Here is a 22632-nt window from a genome sequence, read left to right as displayed (position 1 = left end):
AGTTAATCCCTGTCTATTAATGTTGCTTGTTGTTCTTTATTTAACAGAAATTCTTGATTCCCTTGCGGCCAAATCCATAAGTTATTTACCCTAAGGCTTGTGCTTTTGGAGGCTACTGTACAAGTGTCCTGTGGCTGCTGTAACAAAGGACCGCGGATGTGGTGGCTTAAACGACAGAAATGGACTCGCATCCTGGAGTCCAGAAGTGGGAAACCAAGCCGTCAGCTGGGCCGCACTCCCTCTGAAGGCTCCCAGGCGGCCCTTCTTGCCTCTTCCAGCCCCCGGTGCCATCACTCCAATCTTTGTCTCTGTCTTCACCTGGCCTTCTGCCCTGTGGTCAGCTCCTCTTCCTACAAGGTCATCAGTCGTTGGACTTGGGACCCATCTGAAATCTAGTAGATCTCCTCTCAAGATCCTTAACCTCATTACATTTGCCAAGATCCTATATCTGAATAAGGTCACATTCTGAAGTTCTGGCTGGACAGACATGCCCTTTTAGCTTTATAGTTGGCCTTTCTGATGTCAGCATGTAACCCTAGTGGGCTCCACCACGCATCCTGCATATGGTGTGCAGTAGAGACCAGGTTGCAGTCTCTACATAAGAAGCCAGTGTCCCCACCCCACCCCACCCCATCGCCTGACAGTGCCATGCTCCTTGTGTGCCAAGTTCCTATAAACAGGCCAGCTGTTTCTGCGCTCTTTCCTGTTGCTTGCATCTGTCAGTTTGTGCACAAGTACCATCCTTTTTCACTGTTGGTTTTGTGTGTGTAATTTAGGGGAAGAGTCTCCCTGAAACCCCTCATCCTTTGCTCTTATTTTTCAGAATCGTCTAAGCTGTAAATGGATCTCATAAACAAACAAACAAAATCAACCCAGCTGGAATTTTGATTGGGAATACATTGTATTTCTTAGTCTGGGAGACAGACAACACTTCAGTCCAACAAGTCATCCCATCCTTGACCCACTGTGTATCTCTCCAGCCATTCAGATTTCTTTGGTATCTTTTAGCGGACTTTGAATTTTTTCCACAAAAGTCTTGGATGTTCTTTCTCAAGTAATTCCTTATATTGTAGTGAATTATGCCTTGTCTTCTGTTACATTTCCCTGGTAGGATTTGTGGACGGAGAGGAACGTGGCTGCTTTGGGTAAGCTGGTCTTGCATTTGGAAATCTTCTGATTTTCTTGTTAGTTCTAATAGCTTGTCTGCTGATTCTATTAGATTTTCCTTAGAAATGATCATATCATCTGCAAATGATGACTATTTTACATCTTCCTTTTCAATCTTAACAGCTCTGTTTTTTGCCCTTGTCACGTAGCATTGGCCAGGACCTCCATTACATGAGCATACATTACATGAGCATTTTCAAACTGTTTTGACCACAATCCTTGCAAGTAAAACATTTTACTGTTGTGACCCAATATATGTACATATATTATTTATATATATCATAGACATACATTATTCTTCTATACATATGTTATATATATTTATTTATGTAACTGAAACAAAATTTTATGAAAAATATTTACCCTTGTTATGTACAATGCATAAACTTTATCTTCTATTTTTCTTTGTTTATTAAAAAAAGACTGGTTGTAACTCTCTGATTTGATTTCACAATCCACAAATAGGTCAGGTCACATATCTGAAAAACACCGTGCAAAGCAGGATAACAGCAGTGACGTGGACACGCTTGCCTTGTCCCTGATCTCACGGAAACATTTCTAAAGTTTACCCATCAAATGTGTTCGCTGTAGCTTTATTCTTTCTTTCTTACATTCTTTTGGATTAATAAAGTATTTTTTAGTATTCCACTCTAATTTCTCTATTGACTTTTTAGATAAGCCTCTTTGCGTTATGCTGTTAGTGAATATAATGTGAATCCTGAACTTATTACAATAAACTTAGATTTAATATTTCACTACTTCACATAAGTTATAAGAACCTTGAAACAAAAACCCCTCAAAAAACAGAAGTCCAGGACCAGACAGCTTCCCCAGTGAATTCTACCAAATATTCAAAGAAGATTTAATGCCTACCCTTCTCAAACTCTTCTAAATAATTGAAGAGAAAGGGACATTTCCTAATTCACCTTGTGAGGCCAACATTACCCTGATACCAAAATTAGACAAGGGCAACACAAAAAAGGAAAATTACTGAGGCTGGCCTGATGGAGTAGTGGTTAAGTTTGCACACTCCACTTTGGCGGCCTGGGGTTCGCGGGTTCATATTGAGGGCACAGACCAACACACTGCTCCTCAAACCATGCTGTGAAGCTGTCCCATATACAAAATAGAGGAAGATTGGCACAGATGTTAACTCAGGGACAATCTTCCTCAAGCAAAAAGAGGAAGATTGGCAATGGATGTTAGCTCAGGGCCGATCTTCCTCACCAAAAAAAAACATAAAAACACACAAAAAGGAAAATTACAGGCAAATTTCACTGATGAATATAGATGCAAAAATCCTCAACAAAATATTAGCAAATCAAATACAACAAGGATCATACACCACAATCAAGTGTGATTTATTCCAGGGATGCAAGGATGGTTCAACATCCACAAATCAATGTGATACACCACATTAGCAAAACAAAGAATAAAAATCACACAGTCATCTCAATAAGATGCAGAGAAAGCATTTGATAAGATCCAACATCCATTTATGATAAAAACTCTCAATAAAATAAGTACAGAAGGAATGTACCTTAACATAATAAAGGCCATATGTAACAAACCTATAGCCAACATCATACTCAATGGTGAAAAATTGAAAGCTATTTCTCTAAGAACAAGACAAGGATGCCCATTTTTGCCACACTTATTCAACATAGTACCGGAAGTCCTAGCCGGAGCAATTAGGCAATAAAAAGAAATAAAAGGCATTCAAATTGAAAAGGAAGAAGTAAAACTGTCACTATTTGCGGATGACATGCTTTTATATACAGAAAACCCTAAAGAATCCACCAAAAAAAACTGTCAGAAATAATAAACAAATACAGTAAAGTTGCAGGATACAAAATCAACATACAAAAATCTGTTGCTTTTCTATATACCAACAACGAAATAGCAGAAAGAGACATCAAGAATACAATCCCATCTACAACTGCAACAGAAAAAATAAAATAAACTAGGAATAAATTTAACCAAGGAAGTGAAAGTCCTATACACTGAAAACTATAAGTCATTGTTGAAAGAAATTGAAGAAGACACAAAGAAATGGAAAAATATTTAACGTTCATTAATTGGAAGAATTAACATAGACAAAATGTCCATATTACCTAAAGCAATCTACAGATTCAATTCAATCCCAATCAGAACCCCAATGATATCCTTCACAGAAATAGAACCAAGAATCCTAAAATTTATATGGAACAACAAAGGACCCTGAATAGCAAAAGCAATCCTGAGAAAAAAGAGCAAAGCTGGAAGTATCACATTCTCTGATTTCAAAATATCCTACAAAGCTATAGTAATCAAAACAGCATGGTACTGTCAGAAAAGCAGACGCACAGATCAAGGGAACAGAACTGAGAGCCCAGAAATAAGCCCACACATCTGTGGACAGCTAATTTTTAACCAGAACCTACGATGGAGAAAGGAAAGTCTCTTCAATAAATGGTGTTGGGAAAACTGGACAGCCACAGGCAAAAGAATGAAAGTAGACCACTACCTCACACCATACACAAAAATTAACTCATAATGGATTAAAGATTTGAATGTAAAACTTGAAACTATAAAACTCCTAGAAGAAAACATAGTATGCTCTTTGACATTGGTCTTAGCAGTATCTTTTTGAATATGTCCCCTCAGGCAAGAAAAATGAAAGAAAAAATAAACAAATGGGACTACATCAAAGTAAAAACTTCTGCACAGCAAAGGAAATCATCAACAAAATGAAAACACGACCTACCAGGTGGGAGAAGATATTTGCAAACCGTACATCTGATAAGGTGCCAATATCCAAAATATATAAAGAACACAGAGAACTCAACAACAAAACAACTAATAACCCAATTAAAAAATGGGAAGAGGATCTGTATAGACATTTTTGCAAAGAAGAAAGATAGATGGCCAACAGGTACATGAAAAGATGTTCAACATCACTAATTATTAGGGAAATGCAAATCAAAACTACAATGTGATATCACCTCACATCCGTCAGAACAGCTATTATTAAATAGACAAGAAATAACAAGTGTTGGAGAGGATGTGGAGAAAACGGAACCTTCATACACTGCCGGTAGGACTGCAAACTGGTGCAGCCGCTGTAGAAAACAGTATGGATAGTCCCCAAAAAATTAAAAATAGAACCACCATATGATCCAGCCATTCCGCTTCTGGCTATTTCTCCAAAGAACACAAAAACACTAATTCAAAAAGATACATGTACCCCTGTGTTCATTGCTGCACTATTCACAATAGCCAAGAATTGGAAACAACGTAAGTGCCCATCAACAGATGAATGGATAAAAAAGATGAGGTATATATGTAAAATAGAATACTACTCAGCCATAAAATAAGATGAAATCTTGCCATTTGTGAAAACATGGATGGTCCTTGAGGGTATTATGCTAAGTGAAACAAGTCAGACAGAGAAAGACAAATATTGTATGATTTCACACATATGTGGAAGATAAACACACACACACACACACACACACACACATAGATACAGAGAACAGATTGGTGGTTACCAGACAGGAAGGGGAGGAGGGGGAGGGAGAAAGGGGTAAAGGGGCACATGTGTGCAGTGATGGCTAGAAACTAGACTTTTGGTGTTGAACACTATGTGGTCTACACAAGAAGTAGAAATATAATGATGTACACCTGAAATTTGTATAATGTTGTAAACCAATGTTACCTCAATAAAAAAAAGAATGGGTAAAATGGTAAATTTTATGTTACGTATAATTTTGCCACAATAAAAAATAAAAATTACAAAAACTTAAAAAAAAAAGAACCTTGGAAAAGTAGTTTCATTTATCAACCATCCTTTGTGTTACCGTCATATATTTTGCATCTATACATGTTATAATCCCCAAAATACAGTTATAATTTTTGCTTTAAACAACCAATTATTTTTTTATTTAAAAAAATGTTTTAAAAGTTAGGTTTATTGAGGTATAATTTACATACAGTAAAATTAACTTCAGGTGTACAGTTCGATGAGTTTTGATGAATATATACTGTAATATAACCACCACCACCAGAATTAAGATATAGAATATTTCCAACACCCCGAGCAATTTCTTTTGTTCCCCCCTTGTACTCAATCCCTTCCCATCACCCCCAGCCCCTAGTAACCGCTGATATGATTTCTGTTCATATGGTTTTGCCTTTTCCAGAATGTCACATAAAGGGAATCATACAATATGTAGACTTTGTGTCTGGCTTCTTTTACTTAGCATAAATCTTCTGATGTCCATCAGTGTTGTTGCATGTATCAATAGTTTGTTCCTATTTTTTTCTCTCTTTTTTTTTAAGATTTTATTTATTCAGCTTTTTCCCCCCAAAGCCCCAGTAGATAGTTGTGTGTCATAGGTTCACATCCTTCTAGTTGCTGTACGCGGGACTCGGCCTCGCGTTGGACGGAGAAGTGGTGCCTCCGGGCGCTCCCGGGATCCGAACCCGGGCCGCCAGCATCAGAGCACGCGCACTTAACCGCTAAGCCACAGAGCCGGCCCTCTCTTTTTTTTTATTGTGAAATTTTTGTTGTACAATATTGTTTGTCAGTCACCATATAAATGCATCCCTCCACCCCTTGTGCCCGCCCCTCCACCCCCCCACCCCTGGTAACCACCAAACAGTTCTGTCTGTGTGTTCGTTTATTTTCCATATATGAGTGAAATCATGCAGTGTTTGTCTTTCTCTTTCTGGCTTATTTCACTTAACATAATACCCTCCAGGTCCATCCATGTTGTTGCAAATGGGACGATTTTGTCTTTCTTTATGGCTGAGTAGTATTCCATGGTATATATATACTGCATCTTCTTTATCCAATCATCAGTCGAGGGACACTTTGGTTGCTTCCATGTCTCGGCTATAGTGAATAATGCTGTGATGAACATATGGATGCATAAGCCTCTTTGGATTGTTGATTTCAGGTTCGTCGGGTAGATACCCAGTAGTGGGATAGCTGGATCATAAGGTATTTCTATTTTTAATTTTTTGAGGAATCTCCATACTGTTTTCCATAGAGGCTGTGCCAGTTTGCATTCCCACCAGCAGTGGATTAGGGTTCCCATTTCTCCACAGCCTCTCCAGCATTTGTTGTTTTTCATGTTGGTGATTATAGCCATTCTAATGGGTATAAGGCGATATCTTAGTGTGGTTTTGATTTGCATTTCCCTGATGATTACTTGTGTTGAGCATCTTTTCATGTGCCTATTGGCCATTTGTATATCTTCTTTGGAGAAGTGTCTGTTCTTTTCCTCTGCCCATTTTTTGATTGGGTTGTTTGTTTTTTGTTGTTCAGTTGCATGAGTTCTTTATATATTATGGAGATTAATCCTTTGTCGGATATATGGTTTGCAAATATTTTTTCCCAGCTGGTGGGTTTCCTATTCAGTGTGATCCTGGTTTCATTTGCCTTGTAGAAGCTCTTTAATCTGATGAAGTCCTACTTATTTATTTTTTCTTTTGTTTCCCTTGTCTGAGTAGACATGGAATTCGAGAAGATCCCTTTATGGCTGATGACGAGTAGTGTACTACCTATATTTTCCTCCAGGAGTGTTATAGTTTCAGGTCTCACCTTCAGGTCTTTGAGCCATTTTGAGTTAATTTTTGTTTATGGCGAAAAACGATGGTCTACTTTCATTCTTTTGCAAGTGGCTGTCTAGTTTTCCCAGCACCATTTATTGAAGAGGCTTTCCTTTCTCCACTGTATGTCCTTAGCTCCTTTGTCAAAGATTAGCTGCCCATAGATGTGAGGTTTTATTTCTGGGCTTTCAATTCTGTTCCATTGATCTGTGTCTGTTTTTGTACCAGTACCATGCTGTTTTAGTTACTATCGCTTTGTAGTATGTTTTGAAGTCAGGGATTGTGATGCCTCCAGCTTTGTTCTTTTTTCTCAGGATTGCTTTAACTATTTGGGGTCTTTTGTTGCCCCGTACGAATTTTAGTACTCTTTGTTCTATTTCCGTGAAGAATGTCCTTGGGATTCTGATTGGGATTGCAGTGAATCTGTAGATTGCTTTAGGTAGTATGGACATTTTAACTACGTTTATTCTTCCAATCCAAGTGCATGGAATATTTTTCCATTTCTTTATGTCATCATTGATTTCACTCAATAATGTCTTACAGTTTTCATTGTATAGGTCTTTTTCTTCTTTGGTTAAATCTATTCCTAGATATTTTATTCTTTTTGTTGCAATTGTAAATGGGATTGTCTTCTTGAGTTCTCTTTCTGTTAGTTCGTTGTTGGTATATAGAAATGCAACTGATGTCTGTAAGTTGATTTTGTACCCTGCAACTTTGCTGCAGTTTTTATTTCTAATAGTTTTTTTTTTTTGGTGAGGAAGATTGGCCCTGAGCTAATATCTATTGCCAATCTTCCTCTTTTTGCTTGAGGAAGACTGTCCCTGAGCTAACATCTATGCCCATCTTCCTCTATTTTGCATGTGGGAGGCTGCCACAGCGTGGCTTGATGAGCAGTGTGTAGGTCTGTGCCTGGGATCTGAACCCACGAACCCCAGACCGCCGAAGCAGAGGGCACGAACTTAACCATTATGCCACTGGGCCAGCCCCCAAAAGATAATTATTTTGCTTGCGTATTTCCATCTCTGCTACTCTCCTTTCTATCCTGTAGACCTGAATTTCCATTTGGTGTCATTTTTTTCAGCACGAAGATTCTCCATTAGCTTTTCCTTTGAGAGTTCTCTTGAAAACACACTGTCAGTTTTTGTGCATCTGAAAATGTCTATTACACTTTAATTTTTGAAATGTATTTTCTCTGGATGTAGAATTATGGGTTGATATTCCCCTTGAAGGGAACTTTAAAGATGCCATTCAATTGTTTTTTGGCTATGATTTTTTCCAATGAGAAACCAGATGTAATTTGTTCCTGGTATGTAGGTGTCATTTCTCTGGCTGCTTTTAAGATATCCTCTTTATCTTTGCTTTTCATCAGTTTGACACAACGTGCCTAGGCATGGCACATCATATTGCATTTACTATTAGGAATTGGCTGAGCGTCTCGAATCTGTAAATTGGTATTTTCACCACATTGTGAAACTTTTGGTTTTTATTTCTTCAAAGACTTTTTCTGCCCCATTCTATCTCTTGTCCCCTTCTGGGACACCAATTTCACATATTTTTGAATGTTTCATAGTGTCCTACAGGACATTGAATCTCTTTTCATTTTTTTTGGTATTTTTATCGCTATTTGGATTGGATACAAAAGAATTTTTATTGATATATAGAATATCTATATTACATATAGATATATATTACATATGTAATATATAATACATATTATATATCTATATATCTATATAGATACATAGATAGTTTTCTGACATTTCTTATGCCTTCTCCAATCTGCTGTTAAGCTCATCAAGTAATTTAAAAATTCATAATTATACTTTTCAGTTTTGGAATTTTCATTTGGTTGTTGTAAACAGTTTAGATGTTTCTGTAGAGATTCTCCATTTAGTTACTCATTATGAGTATGTTTTCCTTTAAGTCTTTGAACATATTTAAAATGGCTTCTTTAATATCCTTGTCTGCTAATTGAGTCTGTGTCTGTGTCATCTTGGGATTGATCTCCATTGATACTTTGTATGTGACAGTGGGTCACATTTTCTTCTTCTTTTGCATATTTAGTAATTTTTGAACATGTGTTGGGTGTTGTGGATGATATGTAGTACAGACTATGGATTTTGTATTCTTCCTCAGAAAAGTATTGGCTTTCATGTCAGAGGCAGTTAGCTTGACTGGACTCAGACTCCACGTCCATCTGCTGTGTGGTTGGCCGGAACTGAAATCTATGCAGGTTTTCAGCCTCCAAGCTGGTGTTTTTTGCTGGGCTCTTTGGAGTTTCCCCTACACATGCACAATTGAGGGATCAGCCCAGGACTGAGTAGAGATTCCATGCACATTTTGGGGTTCCCCTTTGGTGTCCCTCCTCTTATGGACATCTCCTCTTCATCTCCAGCTGCTCTTGAAATGCAGCCCTGAGTCCCATGACCTGAGCCCTCTGGCCAGGATGGTGCCGTGTCTGCTGTGTTTCCCTTGCACCTCTGGCTTGGCCTGGGGGGCACCTGTAGACAGACCTGTTTTTTTTTTTTAAAGTTTTTTATTTATTTATTTATTTATTTTTTCCCCCAAAGCCCCAGTAGATAGTTGTATGTTATAGCTGCACATCCTTCTAGTTGCTGTATGTGGGACGCGGCCTCAGCACGGCCGGAGAAGCGGTGCGTCGGTGCGCACCCGGGATCTGAACCCGGGCCACCAGCAGCAGAGTGCGCGCACTTAACCGCTAAGCCACTGGGCCGGCCCAAGACAGACCTTTTGAGGGATGATCTCCAGTGTCTGCTTGCAAGGCCATTCTCCATGTTGTTTTGTTGTTTGCTGTTTCTCAAAACCATTGTTGTTTTGAGCAGTTTTTCCAGACCTTATGATGCTGTCTGCAGGGATTCGTCTGGTACAAGCTGCTCCCCCCCATAAGAATTGGAACTACTTTCTCTCATGTGGCTTTTCATTTTCATTTCCCTTGTAACTAGTGTGGTTCAGCATCCTTTTCCTATGTTTAAGGCTATTTGGATATCTTTTGTGAGACATCTCTTGGACCAAAGATGACTTCTTATGTCTTCAGTGGGAAGCAAGGCACTGTCTTGCACCCCCTTCCAGGTTACCCAACTCAGCGGGAGATCCACACTCTCCATTGTCTTTGAGCTCTTTTACAACTCTGTAAGTTGTAGAGAATCGAAGGCCATGGGAATTCTCTCCTCTGGAAGGATGGTTGATTCTTCCCTGCCTTCTGTGGAAAAAGCCAGGTGCATTTGAAAATGCATCTGCTGATAAACTCTTTTTAGCATTCTTGATTCCACTATTTCAATGAGGGACTTTGAATTCTACTTTGCACTGGTTACAACCCCTTAATTAATGAATTAAATGAAGTCTTTGAAATGTGTTCATTATCTGTCTATATAAGAGTCATGATCACCGTGTTTTAAAACCTGTCCTTTAACATGTCGCAAATGTCTTCTCCCCATGGCCCCACTTATCCTGGGTTGAGGAAGTTCTGTGACCTGGGCGGGGGCAGGAGACCAGGTGTTGAGGAGCAGACTTGAGGGATGCCGGCCACCTGGTTCCTCCAGGGCTCTGGGTCAGGGCGCTCCCCTGGGACAGCTTCCCTCAGTCCCTTCTGTTGTGTGGCCTCACAGCCCCACACTTTCCCCTCACAGCACTTATCACAGTGTCCTTATGTCACTGTTTGTGGGATCATGTACTTCACATCTGGGGAGGTGGACGCAGGTGGATACTGAGTGGGAGAGGCCGGCACAGACACAGGCCGGGGGAGGGTGGGTGCATTCTGCTGGGTGCATTAGGAGAGACTGACAGAGGAGGAGGTGTGGAGCTCTGAGCTAAGAGAAGGCTGTGTAGGATTTGCTGGGTGTGTAGAGGGAAGGAACACCAGCAGAAGGGACCAGTAAGGGCAAAGACTTGGGGTGGGAGGCAGCGTAAGTACCCAGGTTAGATATCCGAGTGTGTGGTGACAGGGCACTGCGTTTGTGTGTTCCTGGACTTAACTCCCCTGTTTTGGGCTGAATTGTGTTCCCCAAATTCATTTCTTGAAGCCATGACCCCCAGGACTTCTGAATATGGCTGTAGCTGGAGATAGGGTCTTTCAAGAGGTAATAAGTTAAAACGGGGTGAGTAGGCTGGGCCCTAATCCAGTGTGACTGCTGCCCTATAAGAAGAGGGGTCAGGGCACAGACACTCGCAGAGGGAGGCTGGGGCAAGGACACGGGGAGAAGAGGCCATCTACACAGCCAGGAGAGAGGCCTCAGCAGAAACCCACTCTGCTGACACCTGCTCTGGGACGTGCAGCCTCCAGACATGTGAGAGAACAAATGTCTGTTGTTCAGGCCGCCCAGGCTGGTCATTGCAGCAGCCGTGCTGACTCATACACACCCAGCCCTGGGGTCTTGCTTCTGGCCATGACCAGTGTTGAAAGCTCCTCCTGCCCCCCGCCCCCAGGCTGGCCCTGCTCCCCACCAGGCCCCGTCAGCCACCTCGCCCCTCGTCATTGCCCCGTTTCTGGGCTGCCTTCCTCACCCACGGAACCTCAGGGGCTGGAGGAGAGCTGAGGGCGGGAGGGGACGGCTGGCTGGACGGTTCTGGCGCTGTGAGGGTGTGGAGGGAGCCCCTGACACAGGACTGGGCCAGGTTTTGGATTTCACAAGGTGTGTCTACATACTAAGGTGTGGAATTTTTAAGGATGTTTTATTGTCGTTTTAAAAAAAAGAAATGGTAAAGAAAATCAATGGGCTCCAGAAAGTTAAAAAGAAGGAAAAAAGATACCAAAGCTACAACTGTGGCCTTTCCTTTGAGCAACCTCTCTGCTGTCTGTCCCCTGGTAGTCGGGGCAGGGGTCTGCCTCTCCTTCCTGTGTGCATCCATGTCCTTCCCATCTAAATTGGGTACTTGCCATTCGCTCTAGACGTGAGAGGGGAATCAGTTCCGAGGGCTGTGAGGCTGGGTCTCTGAGGTTGGTCACCCGGTCTGCTCCCCAAGGCCATGGGCTCCTTCCTCGGTGGGCTCATCTCTCACCCCTAGGCCACGGAGCAACCTGGATTTCCTGTGGAATGTGACTCCGGCCCCTCTCCAGGAGGCCCATCTGGCCGGACGCTCACCCCCACCCTGCGTTCTGCCGCCGCCATCTGCCACGGCACCTGCAGTGGTCGTGGGCCCAGGCCTTCTTCTGAGTGGTCTTCTTGGGTAGAGTCGATCCGATTGACTGTTACAGGCAGGTCTGGAAGCTTCCCTGTTGATGGACGAGGGCCCCGTGTCCTCCTGGCCCTGCTGGCAGATGTTCCCACTCAAGGATCTGACACCTCACGTCTCCTCTCAGGAAACCTGTGTCCTCTACCCCGGCATGGATGCGATTTGCATGAAGACCCGTCCCTGCCCAGAAAGACAGGGGCATGTTGACCCTCCACCTCCTCCAGGGTGACCACACACGCTGACCCCGGGGAAGTCCTGGTGAGGGACGCTAGGCCCTGATGACTCAGCGTCCACACGGCCCTGGAGTTTCTTGGTTGTTGCTTGGAGGGGCCAGTGGGCATCCATCAGCTCAGTTTGGGGTTGCAGCTGCTGTCCGCTTGGTTCTCCAAATGAAGTCAGGGGGCAGGATACAGCCTGTGGTGACTGGGAAGCCAGAGAGCGGGGTGCAGGCCAAAGGGGCCATGAGGTCAGAGTCTGGCGAGTTCAGAGGGCAGAGGAGCAGGTCTGGGCGGCAGGCTGAGCAGCATGAACTGACGGACCTGGATCCTGTCTGGGGTCCGGGGCGGCCCGGGACGCCCACCCAGGAGGAGTGGCCCTAGGCCCCCTGCCCGATCATGTTCCTGTAGTCGGGGACGATGGTCCGCTTCAGCTCCACCACCGAGGAGAAGATCCACTTCACCTGCAGCGGGCGGGCGAGGGGGTGAGCATGGCCTGGACCCCAACACCAGCCTCCTGCCGGGGCCTACCCTCCCTGCACCTGGGGCCACCTGACAGTGGGGGGTCCCGGTGGGGATGGCATGGGGACATGGTGGGGACAGTGAGGGCACAGAGTGTGGGGTGGCAATGGGGCAGTGAGGTGACAGTGAGGTGACAGTGATGAGATGTGTGGGAACAGTGTGGGACAGTGTGAAAACATGGTGGCAACAGTGAGGGGGCAGTGGCGGACAGTGTGAGGACATCATGGTGACAGCAAGGGGACGATGTGGGGAGGGCCTGGCCCACCTTGAAGAGGGTGACGGTGGCACTGTAGCACACGCTGAGCAGGAAGAGCGTGATGAAGATGGAGATGGTGGTCCACAGCCCGTCCAGCTCCCCGACCTGTGTCTCAGCACAGCTCTCGTCCAGGACCACCTCTGGACAGGGAGGGGGTGGTCAGTGCTGTGCCTGCCCGAGGGTGCCTGGCGCAGGGTTGGCGGTGATGTGGGGGGTGATTCCCTCTGGGACAGGGTGGGCGGGGCAGGTGGAAGCCCCCGGCTGGGTTGGGCCAGCAGGGGCTTCAGGTCAGTCTCTGGGCACTGGCCTCAGCTTGCCCATTCCTCCAGTTGGGACCCCAGGACTCGGCTCACACCCCTGACCCAGATCTCAGCCTGGCCAGTGGGGGACCAGCCCTCTCCTCTGCTCTGCCCTGTGCTGTGGCCCTCTGGGGAGAAGGCGTCCCAACCCCTGCAGGACAGAGGCTCAGGTCCCACATCCTCTCCTGGGGACCAGGCCCAGAGGGTGGAGGGTCAGCAGAGCCTGTCCACAGTGGGGCCCGTGTCCCAGGGACGGGCCGAAACGGGGTTGGGGTGTGTCCCCAGAGAATGAGTGGTTGAGTGCTGGGGACAAACTGGGTGTGGGGGGATTTCTGTGTGTCAGGGTGGGGGTGTTGTGCCCTGGGGAAGAGGAGGGCCGGTTGTCAGAGCTGGTCAGTGTGGTCAGTGTGAGGATGAGGCCTGAGCAGCCCCTGGGGTGTTGGAGGCTGTGTGGACCATCTGGTGTCCACGGTGAGAGTTCAGGAGACCAGGCTCCAAGCTCTGTTGGGAATGTGCAGGCTGCCCTTGTGTGAGCCCCGGTGTGTAAGGCCTGTGTGTGTGCGTATGTGTGTGTGTGCTCATGTGTGTGTGTGGAGGTGGTGTGTGCTGGCACTGCTTGGTGAGAGGGGCTTGTTTTCATTGGGTCTGGGCTCAGTGTCCACCTGGGCATCAGGGACTGTCCCTTCTCTGAGCACTCAGGGCCACCTGCCTCTGCTCCTTTGGGGACCAGGGATGATTGTCCCCATGTGTGGACAGGCCTGGCCCCTGGCAGGATGAGGCCAGGCATTGCCACTTTGCCTGAGGGAAGGTGGTGGCCTGATCCTGGAGTGCCCGAGGGCAAAACAGGCCCTCTTCCCACACCAGGGGCCAGGAAAGCATCCCGTGTGTGCCAGACCCACCTGGTGGAGTTCTGGAATGACCCAGTGGACAGGGAACCCCGGGAGACAAGGATGGGCCACTGTCCCACAGCTTGGGCCCCTACAGAGGAGGGACAGCCTGTGCACACATTTCCCTGAGGGGCTCCAGAGGGGTTTCTCCTGTTCCCTGGCCACATTCCAGCCCCGAGCAGCTGCTGCTGGAGGGAGGCCCAGTGGAGCTGCCGCCTCTGGTGAAGCCCCCTCCCCTCCTCGGGCAGCCCCTCCAGCAATCCTGGGCGGCCTGTACAGCCCGGAGCTCTGGGTCCTGCCTGAGTGGGACCGTCTCTCTCCCCTAATGGTGACAACTGTCGTCTCAGAGCTTGGCCACCCTACCTCCCCAGTGCACCTGAGCTCTGCCTCAGAAAGATCCATGACATCGTTGCAGGGTCCCAGGGCCATGCTGGGTGCTTTATTTCATGCCGGGGTGCCCAGGAGGTATGTACACAGGGGTGGGGGCTCAGTGTCCTCGTGAGACCCTGAGAGCCCACAGGGAGGGAGAGAGGACTCTCAGTAACGCTGGGCACGTAGCTCATTTACCCGGAGACTGGGAGGTAGATTTCTCCGTGTAGTGATTGTGGAGAGCCTCGTGCATCACCACACACGTGAACTTGACTCCCTGCTTCCACCTGTTTGTCTCCACCGAGAGCTTGCTGTACAGGAAGTAGGACCCATCAGCGTTCAGCTGGGGTGGGGTGGTTCTGTACTTGCCCTCCGGCTCTGACTCCCCGTTGCTCTGCCACTCGACGTTGACCTCAGGTGGGTAGAAGTCTTTGACCAGGCAGGTGACACTGACCGTGTCCTTGGCCAACTCATCCTGGTGTGGGGGCAGGACGTACACCTGTGGTTCCCGGGCCTGCCCTGTGGGGATGGGGTCAGTACAGATGGTCACTCCCTTGGGGTTCCCTGGGGACCCTCCCCACACCTGTCTGTCCTGCTCCCACCTTTGGCCTTGGAGATGTTCCTCTCAATGGGGGCTGGGAGGGCTTCGTTGCTGACCCTACACTTGAACTCCTTTCCACTCAGCCAGTCCTGGTGTTGGATGGGGAGGACGCTGACCACGCGGTAGGTGCTGTTGAACTGCTCCTCCTTCGGCTTCGTTGTAGCTGTGTTCACCTCTGTGCCATCCACATACCAGGTGAACTGGACATCGTGGTCTTCATGGCCCAAGTCTACCACCACGCAGGTGACCTCGGGCTTTCGGGAGATTGTGAGGACGTCCTTGGGTTTTGGGGGGAAGATGAAGACCGAAGGCCCTCCTGGGAGTTCAGGACCTGGGGTGGGAGACATGGGGGATCAGTACCTGGGCAGGCCTTCTCTTGGGGACTTGTCCCCCCTGGGCCACGCCTCTGCTCAGGCCTCCTCCTGAGGTTTAGGGTGGGGCCTGGCTTACTCACCTGTGCATTTGGGACACTGTGACCTATCGATCCATGGGATTGGGCCGGACACTGTCGAGAGAGCAGACTGGGGGTTACCGGGGCTGGAGGGGGATAGCTTTGGGGTGGCCTTAGGTCAGAACCAGGTTTTTGCAGATCTGAGACCAGCGCCCACCTCTGTGGGCCCAGGGGCTGGGTTAGGGCTGTCCAGCCTGCCCCCACCCTGGGCATGGGGGAAACGTCCAGAGGACCGCTCCCTGATCTAGGGAGGCCTCCCCTGTTGCCCTGGGGTCCAGGCAGGAGGGCTGACCCTGGGCCTGTCTCGCAGGGAACGCCCTCCATGTGGCCCCTCCTCTCACCGATTGTCTTGTCCACCTTGGTGCTGCTGGCCGGGTGGGCTACGTTGCAGATGTAGGCATGGCCCTCCAAGCTGCTGGCAGGCACGATCACCACGCTGAGGGTGTAGAGCCCCGAGGACTGCAGGACGGATGGAAAGGTGTGCACGCCTCTGGTCAGTCCGCCTGAGTTCCAGGACACGGTCACCGGCTCTGGGAAGTAGCCAGAGACCAGGCAGCCCAGGGCCACCGTGGGGCCAGATGTGTCCCCACAGCTGGAGACCAGTGGGAAGACTGATGGGGCCGTAGTAGAGGCTGCAAGAGAGGAGGCCGTGTGACCACCAGGGCCTAACCCTGCGAGGGTCCTGGTGGGGTGTCAGGTTCCCAGGCCTGGGGCATCACTGAGCCCAGCGCCCACGTGCTTCCAGAGAGTCTGCAGACTAGATGCCTCGTATGGGTCCCTCTCCTCCAGGGCTCATGCCTCTGCAGCCACGGGCTCTGGATTGGTCAACACTGGATGACCACCTGATTAGAGCCCCTGGGACCCCTGCCCCCTTGTCCCTGTTCAGGCCTCATGCAGGAGGCCCGCCTGACCAAGCCCTCTGTCTGAGTCCTGACCGGAATTCCCTCTCCTGGCCAGCTTCTGCTGGTCCCCCAATCCGCAGTCCTGTTGCCACACCCTGGCCCTGCCCTGGGTGAGTGGGCCCCTCCTTGGGTGGGTTGGCCTTTACCTCCAACTGCCAGTGTCTGCTCCCTGCACATCAGCCCAGAGCCCTTGCTGTGGCCTGTCTCTCCTCACCAGGCCCCATGTTTTCTGGGTCAGCTCAGCAGCCAAGGTATCCTGGGTGCCCATCCCCGTCCCTGCCTTGAACCCCATCCCTTCCCTGTACCCCATCCTAGCCCTGTACCCTGACCCTGCCTTTTACTCTGTCCATGTCCTGGACCATGTCTGTGTTCTTGTACCTGTCTCTGCCCTAGACCCCGTCTCTGCCCTGGACCCCGTCCCTGCCCAAGACCCTGTGCCTGCCATGGACCCCATCCCTTCCCTGGGCCCCGTCTCTGCCCTGGACCCTGTCCCTGCCCTGGACCCCATCCCTGCCCTGGACCCCGTCTCTGCCCTGGACCGTGTCTCTGCCCTGGATGCCATCTCTGCCCTGGACCCTGTCCCTGCCATGGACCCTGTCCCTTCACTGGACCCCGTCCCTTCCCTGGACCCCGTCCCTGCCCTAGACTCTGTCTCTGCCCTGGACCCCGTCCTTGCCCTGGACCCTGTCTCTGCCCTGGACCCTGTCTTTGCGATGGACGCCATCTCTGCCTTGGACCCTCTCTCTGCCTTAGACCCTGCCCCTTCATGGACCCCGTCCCTGCCTTAGTCTCTGTCTCTGCCCTGGACCCCGTCCTTGCCCTGGACCCTGTACCTTCCCTGGACCCTGTCTCTGCCCTGGACTCTATCTCTGCCCTGGACCCTGTCCATTCCCTGGACCCCATCCCTGTCCTGGACCCCGTCCCTGGGAATCTCCTTTTCCCCCTCCCCTCCTGTCCCTGTGCCCCCCAGCTCAGTCTCCTAAATCCTCAGGTCCTCCTGGCATGGCTTCCTGGGCTCACCTCTGGCCCCTCCCTCCCAGACCCCCCCGCCCTCCACCATCCCTGCTCTTGGGCCTGTCCAGCTCCTTGCTCTCTCCAGAGCCCTCCTCCAGCCGTGATCCTTCCCCAGCCCAGCCTGCCCCTCGACACAGGTGGGAGCTGTGCACGGCCCTCGGCCCTCCTTTCCCCTCAGTGCTGGCATCCCCAGGCCCCAGTGCAGGCCAGGGTGCACCCTCTACCTACACACCCGGGCCGGGTCTGTCCCCTGTGACCCTGACTCTTGTCTGCTCAGCCCCAGGGCCCTGCCCGGACTCTTACCAGGTTGGCAGCCAAGGGTCAGGTCCCAAATGGGCCCCTCACCCTTCCGTCCTCCGGGTCCACTGCCTTGTGCCACCCCGCACTGCTTCAGCGTGTCTACCTCTCCTGTCCCACTTCCCAACAAGCCCCTGGAACTGGCTTGGTATCCTTGGATCCAAGAACTGCATTCCATCTGGTCCCCTCAGGGGTGCCCCCATGCCCTTGTGCCCCTTAAGCCACAGAGGACTTCCATCCCAGGGTCCCCCTCCATCCTAACTCACCATCACCTGGCCTCTCAACCAGCTCACACTCTCTTCCTGCACAGAGAGGACACCTGAGCCCCCTGAGCCCCAGCTGGCCCTGCTCCCTGTACCTGCTCAGATCCGCCTGTCCTGGGTGCTGTTTAGCTCAGGCCATCTGCTTCTTGTCCCCTGTGCTCCTGGGCCATCCCCTGCCCCGTCCTACCTTCCCACCTGACCCTGCTCACCTGCCAAACTCTGCCTGCTCCCCTGGAGCTTCTGAGCAGCCCCTGTCCCGTCCTACCCTCCCATCTGACCCTACTCACCTGCTAAGCTCTGCCTGCTCCCCCGGAGCTCCTGGGCAGCTCCCTGCCCCTCGTGCCCTCCCACCTGCCTCTGCTCACCTGCCAAGCTTTGCCTGCTCTCCTGGAGCTCCAGGGCAGCCTGCCCCTCCTGCTTTCCCACCTGACCCAGCTCACCGATAGCTGCTCTGCCTGCTCCTCTGGAGCTCCTGAGGCAGGCTCTGCCCCTTGGGCCCTTTCAGCTGCCCCTGCTCACCTGTAGCTGCTCTGCCCCTCATCCCTGGAGCCCATGGTCCACAGCAGCCCCCTGCCCCTCCTGTCTTATGATCACCTTCCCACCAGAGCCCTTGGCTTAGCCCAGCGCTGCTGGGTCTGCCCAGGGCTGCCTCTGCCCCTCCTGCCTGTCCCACGGCCCTCAGCCCATGTTTGCCCTCGCTCCTGGACTCATTTGTTTCCCAGGGCTCGGCTTCGTCTCCTGGAGCCACCAGGAGCCCACACTCTCTCTGGCCAGTTCTCCCCTGGCAGAGGCCCTCCCCTGGCCTGGTCCCCTCCAGGAGGAGCTCCTGGCCCCAGCTGGGCCTCACCCTCTCCTTGCCCCTCACCACCCTCGGAAGCCCCATCTGGAAGCCCCCTCTGGACCTTGCTCCCTGCAGCTGCCGGGTCAGCTGCCCTGTGCCCACCAGCTCACAGCCGCCGGAGCGCCAGCTCCTGCTCCTGACCCTCACTGCCTGGCTTCCAACGCCCCTCCCACAGCCCACTGAGCTCCTGCTCAGCCCTTTGCTGTCTGAGTTCTGAGCACACGGGAGCCCACGCTGCCCCCTGGCCTGCTCCCGGCTCACCTGCTGCCTTCGGCCCTGGCCGTAGCCCAGGACCCCATGGCCGCCACCTCTGACCCTGCTCTGGGGCTCAAGTCAGCTCCATTGGCCTGGATGGGACCCTTAGGCCACCTGTGGGTCCTCTTCCTCCCTTGTCCTGGTCCAGCCCCCTCCCAGTGTCCTGGGCATAAATCCACCTGTCCATCCTGGTGTCCATCATGCAGCAGCTCAGCTCCTGCCTGGCCCTGCCCTCAGCATGGCTGGCTAATGGCAGCCTTCATGCTTTTGGCCTCCCAGCCCATCGTGTTCCTCAGTGTTGATCTCTTTCAGCCTCCGGTGCATCCAGCTCTGTTGGCGTGGGCATGCCCCTGCCCATGGCTCCCTGGTGCCTGCGCTTATTTGGCACTGTGGCCTGTGGGCAGCCTGCCTTCTCCTGTGCTGGCTCAGCTGCTCGAGCTCGTCTGTATGTCTTTGAGGGCCTCATCTCCCCTCAGGTCCTGTGGCTGGTTCCACTGTCCCTACTCTACTCCCTCTGCCCCTGCTCCATGGGGACACCACTCACCGAGGGTGGGGGCCGTGGAGGCGGCTGCCCCTCAGCCCAGCCTGGGTCTCCGAAGAACCCCAACTCCCTCCCTGCTCTGGCTCCAGGCACATGTGGCTCCTCGCTGCCCCGTGCTCTGTGCCCACTGCCCTGCTTCCTAGGAGTTCATGCTGGTTCCCGGAGGTGTGAACGCCTCCCGACAGCCCTGCAAAGACTAAGAACGGGATTGAAACTGGGGGGCACTGCTTGCTTCCTGAAGTTCCCTTTTCTTCTGGGTAGTTTCTGTCTTAGAGAGCCTGGGGGTGTACAGATATGGCCAAGGCTGCCAAACATGTGTGTGTGGGAGTGGGGTGGGCGGATGCTCGGGACCCAGTGGAGAGTGCCGGAAGCCCAGCGTCATGTGTTCTTTGCTCTCTGCCCCCTACAGGGATTGTGCCCACTTGACCCACCACCAGCCGGGGTACCCGGGCCTCTCACCTGAGCCATCTGGTCCCCCGAGCTCCAGTGGGCACATCTCCCTGCCTGGGTCAGCGTGCAGTGTGGACACAGGCTGTCCTGCTCACAGCCTGCAGCCCAGCTGAGGGCTTCATCCTGTCCACTCACCGGGACGGCCTCCCGAGTAGAAAGCTGTCTTCCTCTGGGTCCCTGCCTCTTCCCTCCTTCCCTCTCTGGCTTCATCCGGGGATGGATCTCTGATCAAAGGGTGGTGCAACACCCGGGGTCAGAGGGAAGCTATTCTCCTGGCCACAGCTGTCCTCTGGAGGACAGACCGAAGTCTGACGGGCAAGGACAGAGTTCATGGTTGTCACTGGGACCCGAAAGTGCTCCTCTGTCTAAGAGACAGTGCGCAGTCCCTCGACTCCCATGTGTGAGCCGAGACCCAGCTGTCCCGTTTGTGTGGGGACACCAACCCTCAGTGTCTTGTGTCTTGGAGTGCTGCGGCTCACCTCTGGCCCCGCGTGCACCCCTGTGCTGCCCTGTATCTTCCATGTTAGGTCTTGGATCAGGTACCTCTGGGAGGCAACCTAGCCCCCACCCCAGAATTTCCCGGGGCCAGGAAGGTGACTGGGAAGGGCCAGGTCTGGTTCCTTCCAAGTGGTTGGTGGACAGGGGCTTGTGCTGTGGCCCCTTCAGGTGGGCCAGGAGCAGAGTCCAAGGCTGTAGGAAGCGAACTTTCAGGGAGGTGCCCTCAAACATAGAAGGTGAGCAGGTCCTCCCACCTATTGGTGTTTGCAGTATCCTGTGGTACCAGGTGTCCCTGGAGCCGCCCTGTGTCCTCCAACAGTCTCCTCCAGGTCCCTCTGCCTCCCCTGTGGTCAAGTCCTCATGCTACTTTCTGCAGTGTGGGGTTCTCAGAGCAGCACCCACATGCAGGTCCCAAATCCTCGTCTGGTTGTTCATGGGTGTGCAGGGAGCTGTCCCAAAGTGTGTGGCTTCCACTGCGACGCCACTGATTTTGTTCATTTGTTGGCAGCCTGCGGGCGGTACAGGGCTCTGTGGGCAGGGGGTGCTCCTCTCTGTTCCACTCACATCAGCAAGGGGCTGGAAGGCTCTGCTGGGAATCTGGCACCTGGGCTGGGCGGGCGCCTGTTGTCTTCTCTGTCTCCATGGGCCTCTCTACAGGGACTCCCCAGCATTGCCCCTTCACATAACTGGACTGCTGCTCAGTGCCTGGGCCTGATTCCCAGCAGAATCCCTGTCTCCTCAGGTCCTGCTCTCAGAGATTGAGCAGTGGCCCCTCTGTGACCCTGTCCCCATGGAGGCTGTCACACAGGCCCCTGGATCGGGGGAATGAAGTGAACCCCACCTCTTCATGGGGCAGGGCTGGGTGATGGATGATCCTGTGGTCCTGGAAATGTTGCTGTGGCCACTTTGTAAAATGCCATTGGCCACAGCCTTGGTGAGGGTAGCTCCCCCTGGTCCCTTTCAGGTGAATACTTGATAAACCCACCACATACTCCTGGCTCCTCTGGCCCAGCTTTCTCTCCACCATACTCACGGGGTTCTGCTGTCTCTCCCATGTAAGGCAGGCAACACTCAAGTTCATGATGCAGGCAATTGGTCAGCAGCTCTGCAAGCTATGAGCATCACCGTGGTTGTCTAAGAAGCACATTCATCTATGTAATTTCTGGTCAGCTGAAATTTGCTGATGCAAATAATCCATAATCAATCTATAAATCAAAACTGGAGTGAGTTTTTTAGATGAGCCAATCTGAGGACTACATAGCCCGGGAGAACAACCTTTCCCAGGGAAGGAAGCACTTGGAAGCAGCAGTTTGTACAGTGTGGTTATATACCATCTTGGAACTAGGGACGCACATCTGAGGTGACAGGAATATCCCTTTTAATACAGTCACAAGGTGCTTTCCTAGCACAGTAGGTCAGTGGTCACGAGGTGAGCACAGAGGTCAGTCATGAATCCTTATTTTCTGGGAGGAAATACTGACCTATAAAGAAATGCTGATATGAGGGGATATCTCTAAGGGCATCATTCTCAAGGGAAGCATTGTCAAATAACTGATGCTAAGCCTCCTTTATAAATATTGTTCCATGTATATTGCTATTTATATAAGTGTTAGAAATTACATGACATTTTGGAAGAAATTTCTACTATGTCCTGGTATAATATTTATCACTTGTAATTCTAGTCATTATCTTAACCCTGTTACCTTGCTTCCAGCACCACAAGAGGAGAATGACCATGACTGCATTTTATTATCTAATTAGGTTTACAGATGGGTCTTACTGAGAGGATGAGCAGGGACATTACCGGGCTGGACACCCTGTCTAGCCTCAAGAATGCCCGCTACTTTCTATCAACTCTCTTAATCCAGTAAAGGATTTCCTTCTATGGCCTTAAGAAATCACAGAAGAAGACAAACAAATATGGCAACTAAAAGACAGAATTTTCGACACTACTGAGCTGACTTGGTTTTGGCCTGATAAGAAAACTGTGGTGCCTGTTGGAGCACAATTGCCACTGCC

The 22632-nt window shown here is 50.5% G+C and overlaps 1 gene segment (V, D, J or C); it reads right to left on the bottom strand.

Annotated features, from left to right (window-relative positions):
* Window positions 1–11503: 11503 nt before the first annotated feature.
* On the bottom strand, window positions 11504–16242 carry LOC101393068 (immunoglobulin heavy constant gamma 1-like; the record flags this gene model as incomplete). The annotated part of the segment is given in 6 exon segments: window positions 11504–12631; window positions 12955–13085; window positions 14699–15019; window positions 15103–15432; window positions 15556–15606; window positions 15894–16242. Coding segments are annotated over 6 exon segments (1266 nt in total), but the record flags the coding sequence as incomplete, so codon positions are not given.
* Window positions 16243–22632: the final 6390 nt, after the last annotated feature.

This window comes from Ceratotherium simum, chromosome 24 (genome assembly GCF_057802395.1).
Source record: "Ceratotherium simum simum isolate JZ-2026a chromosome 24, ASM5780239v1, whole genome shotgun sequence".
NCBI classification, from domain to species: Eukaryota; Metazoa; Chordata; class Mammalia; order Perissodactyla; family Rhinocerotidae; genus Ceratotherium; species Ceratotherium simum.
This window is presented reverse-complemented; position numbering and strand designations above follow the sequence as displayed.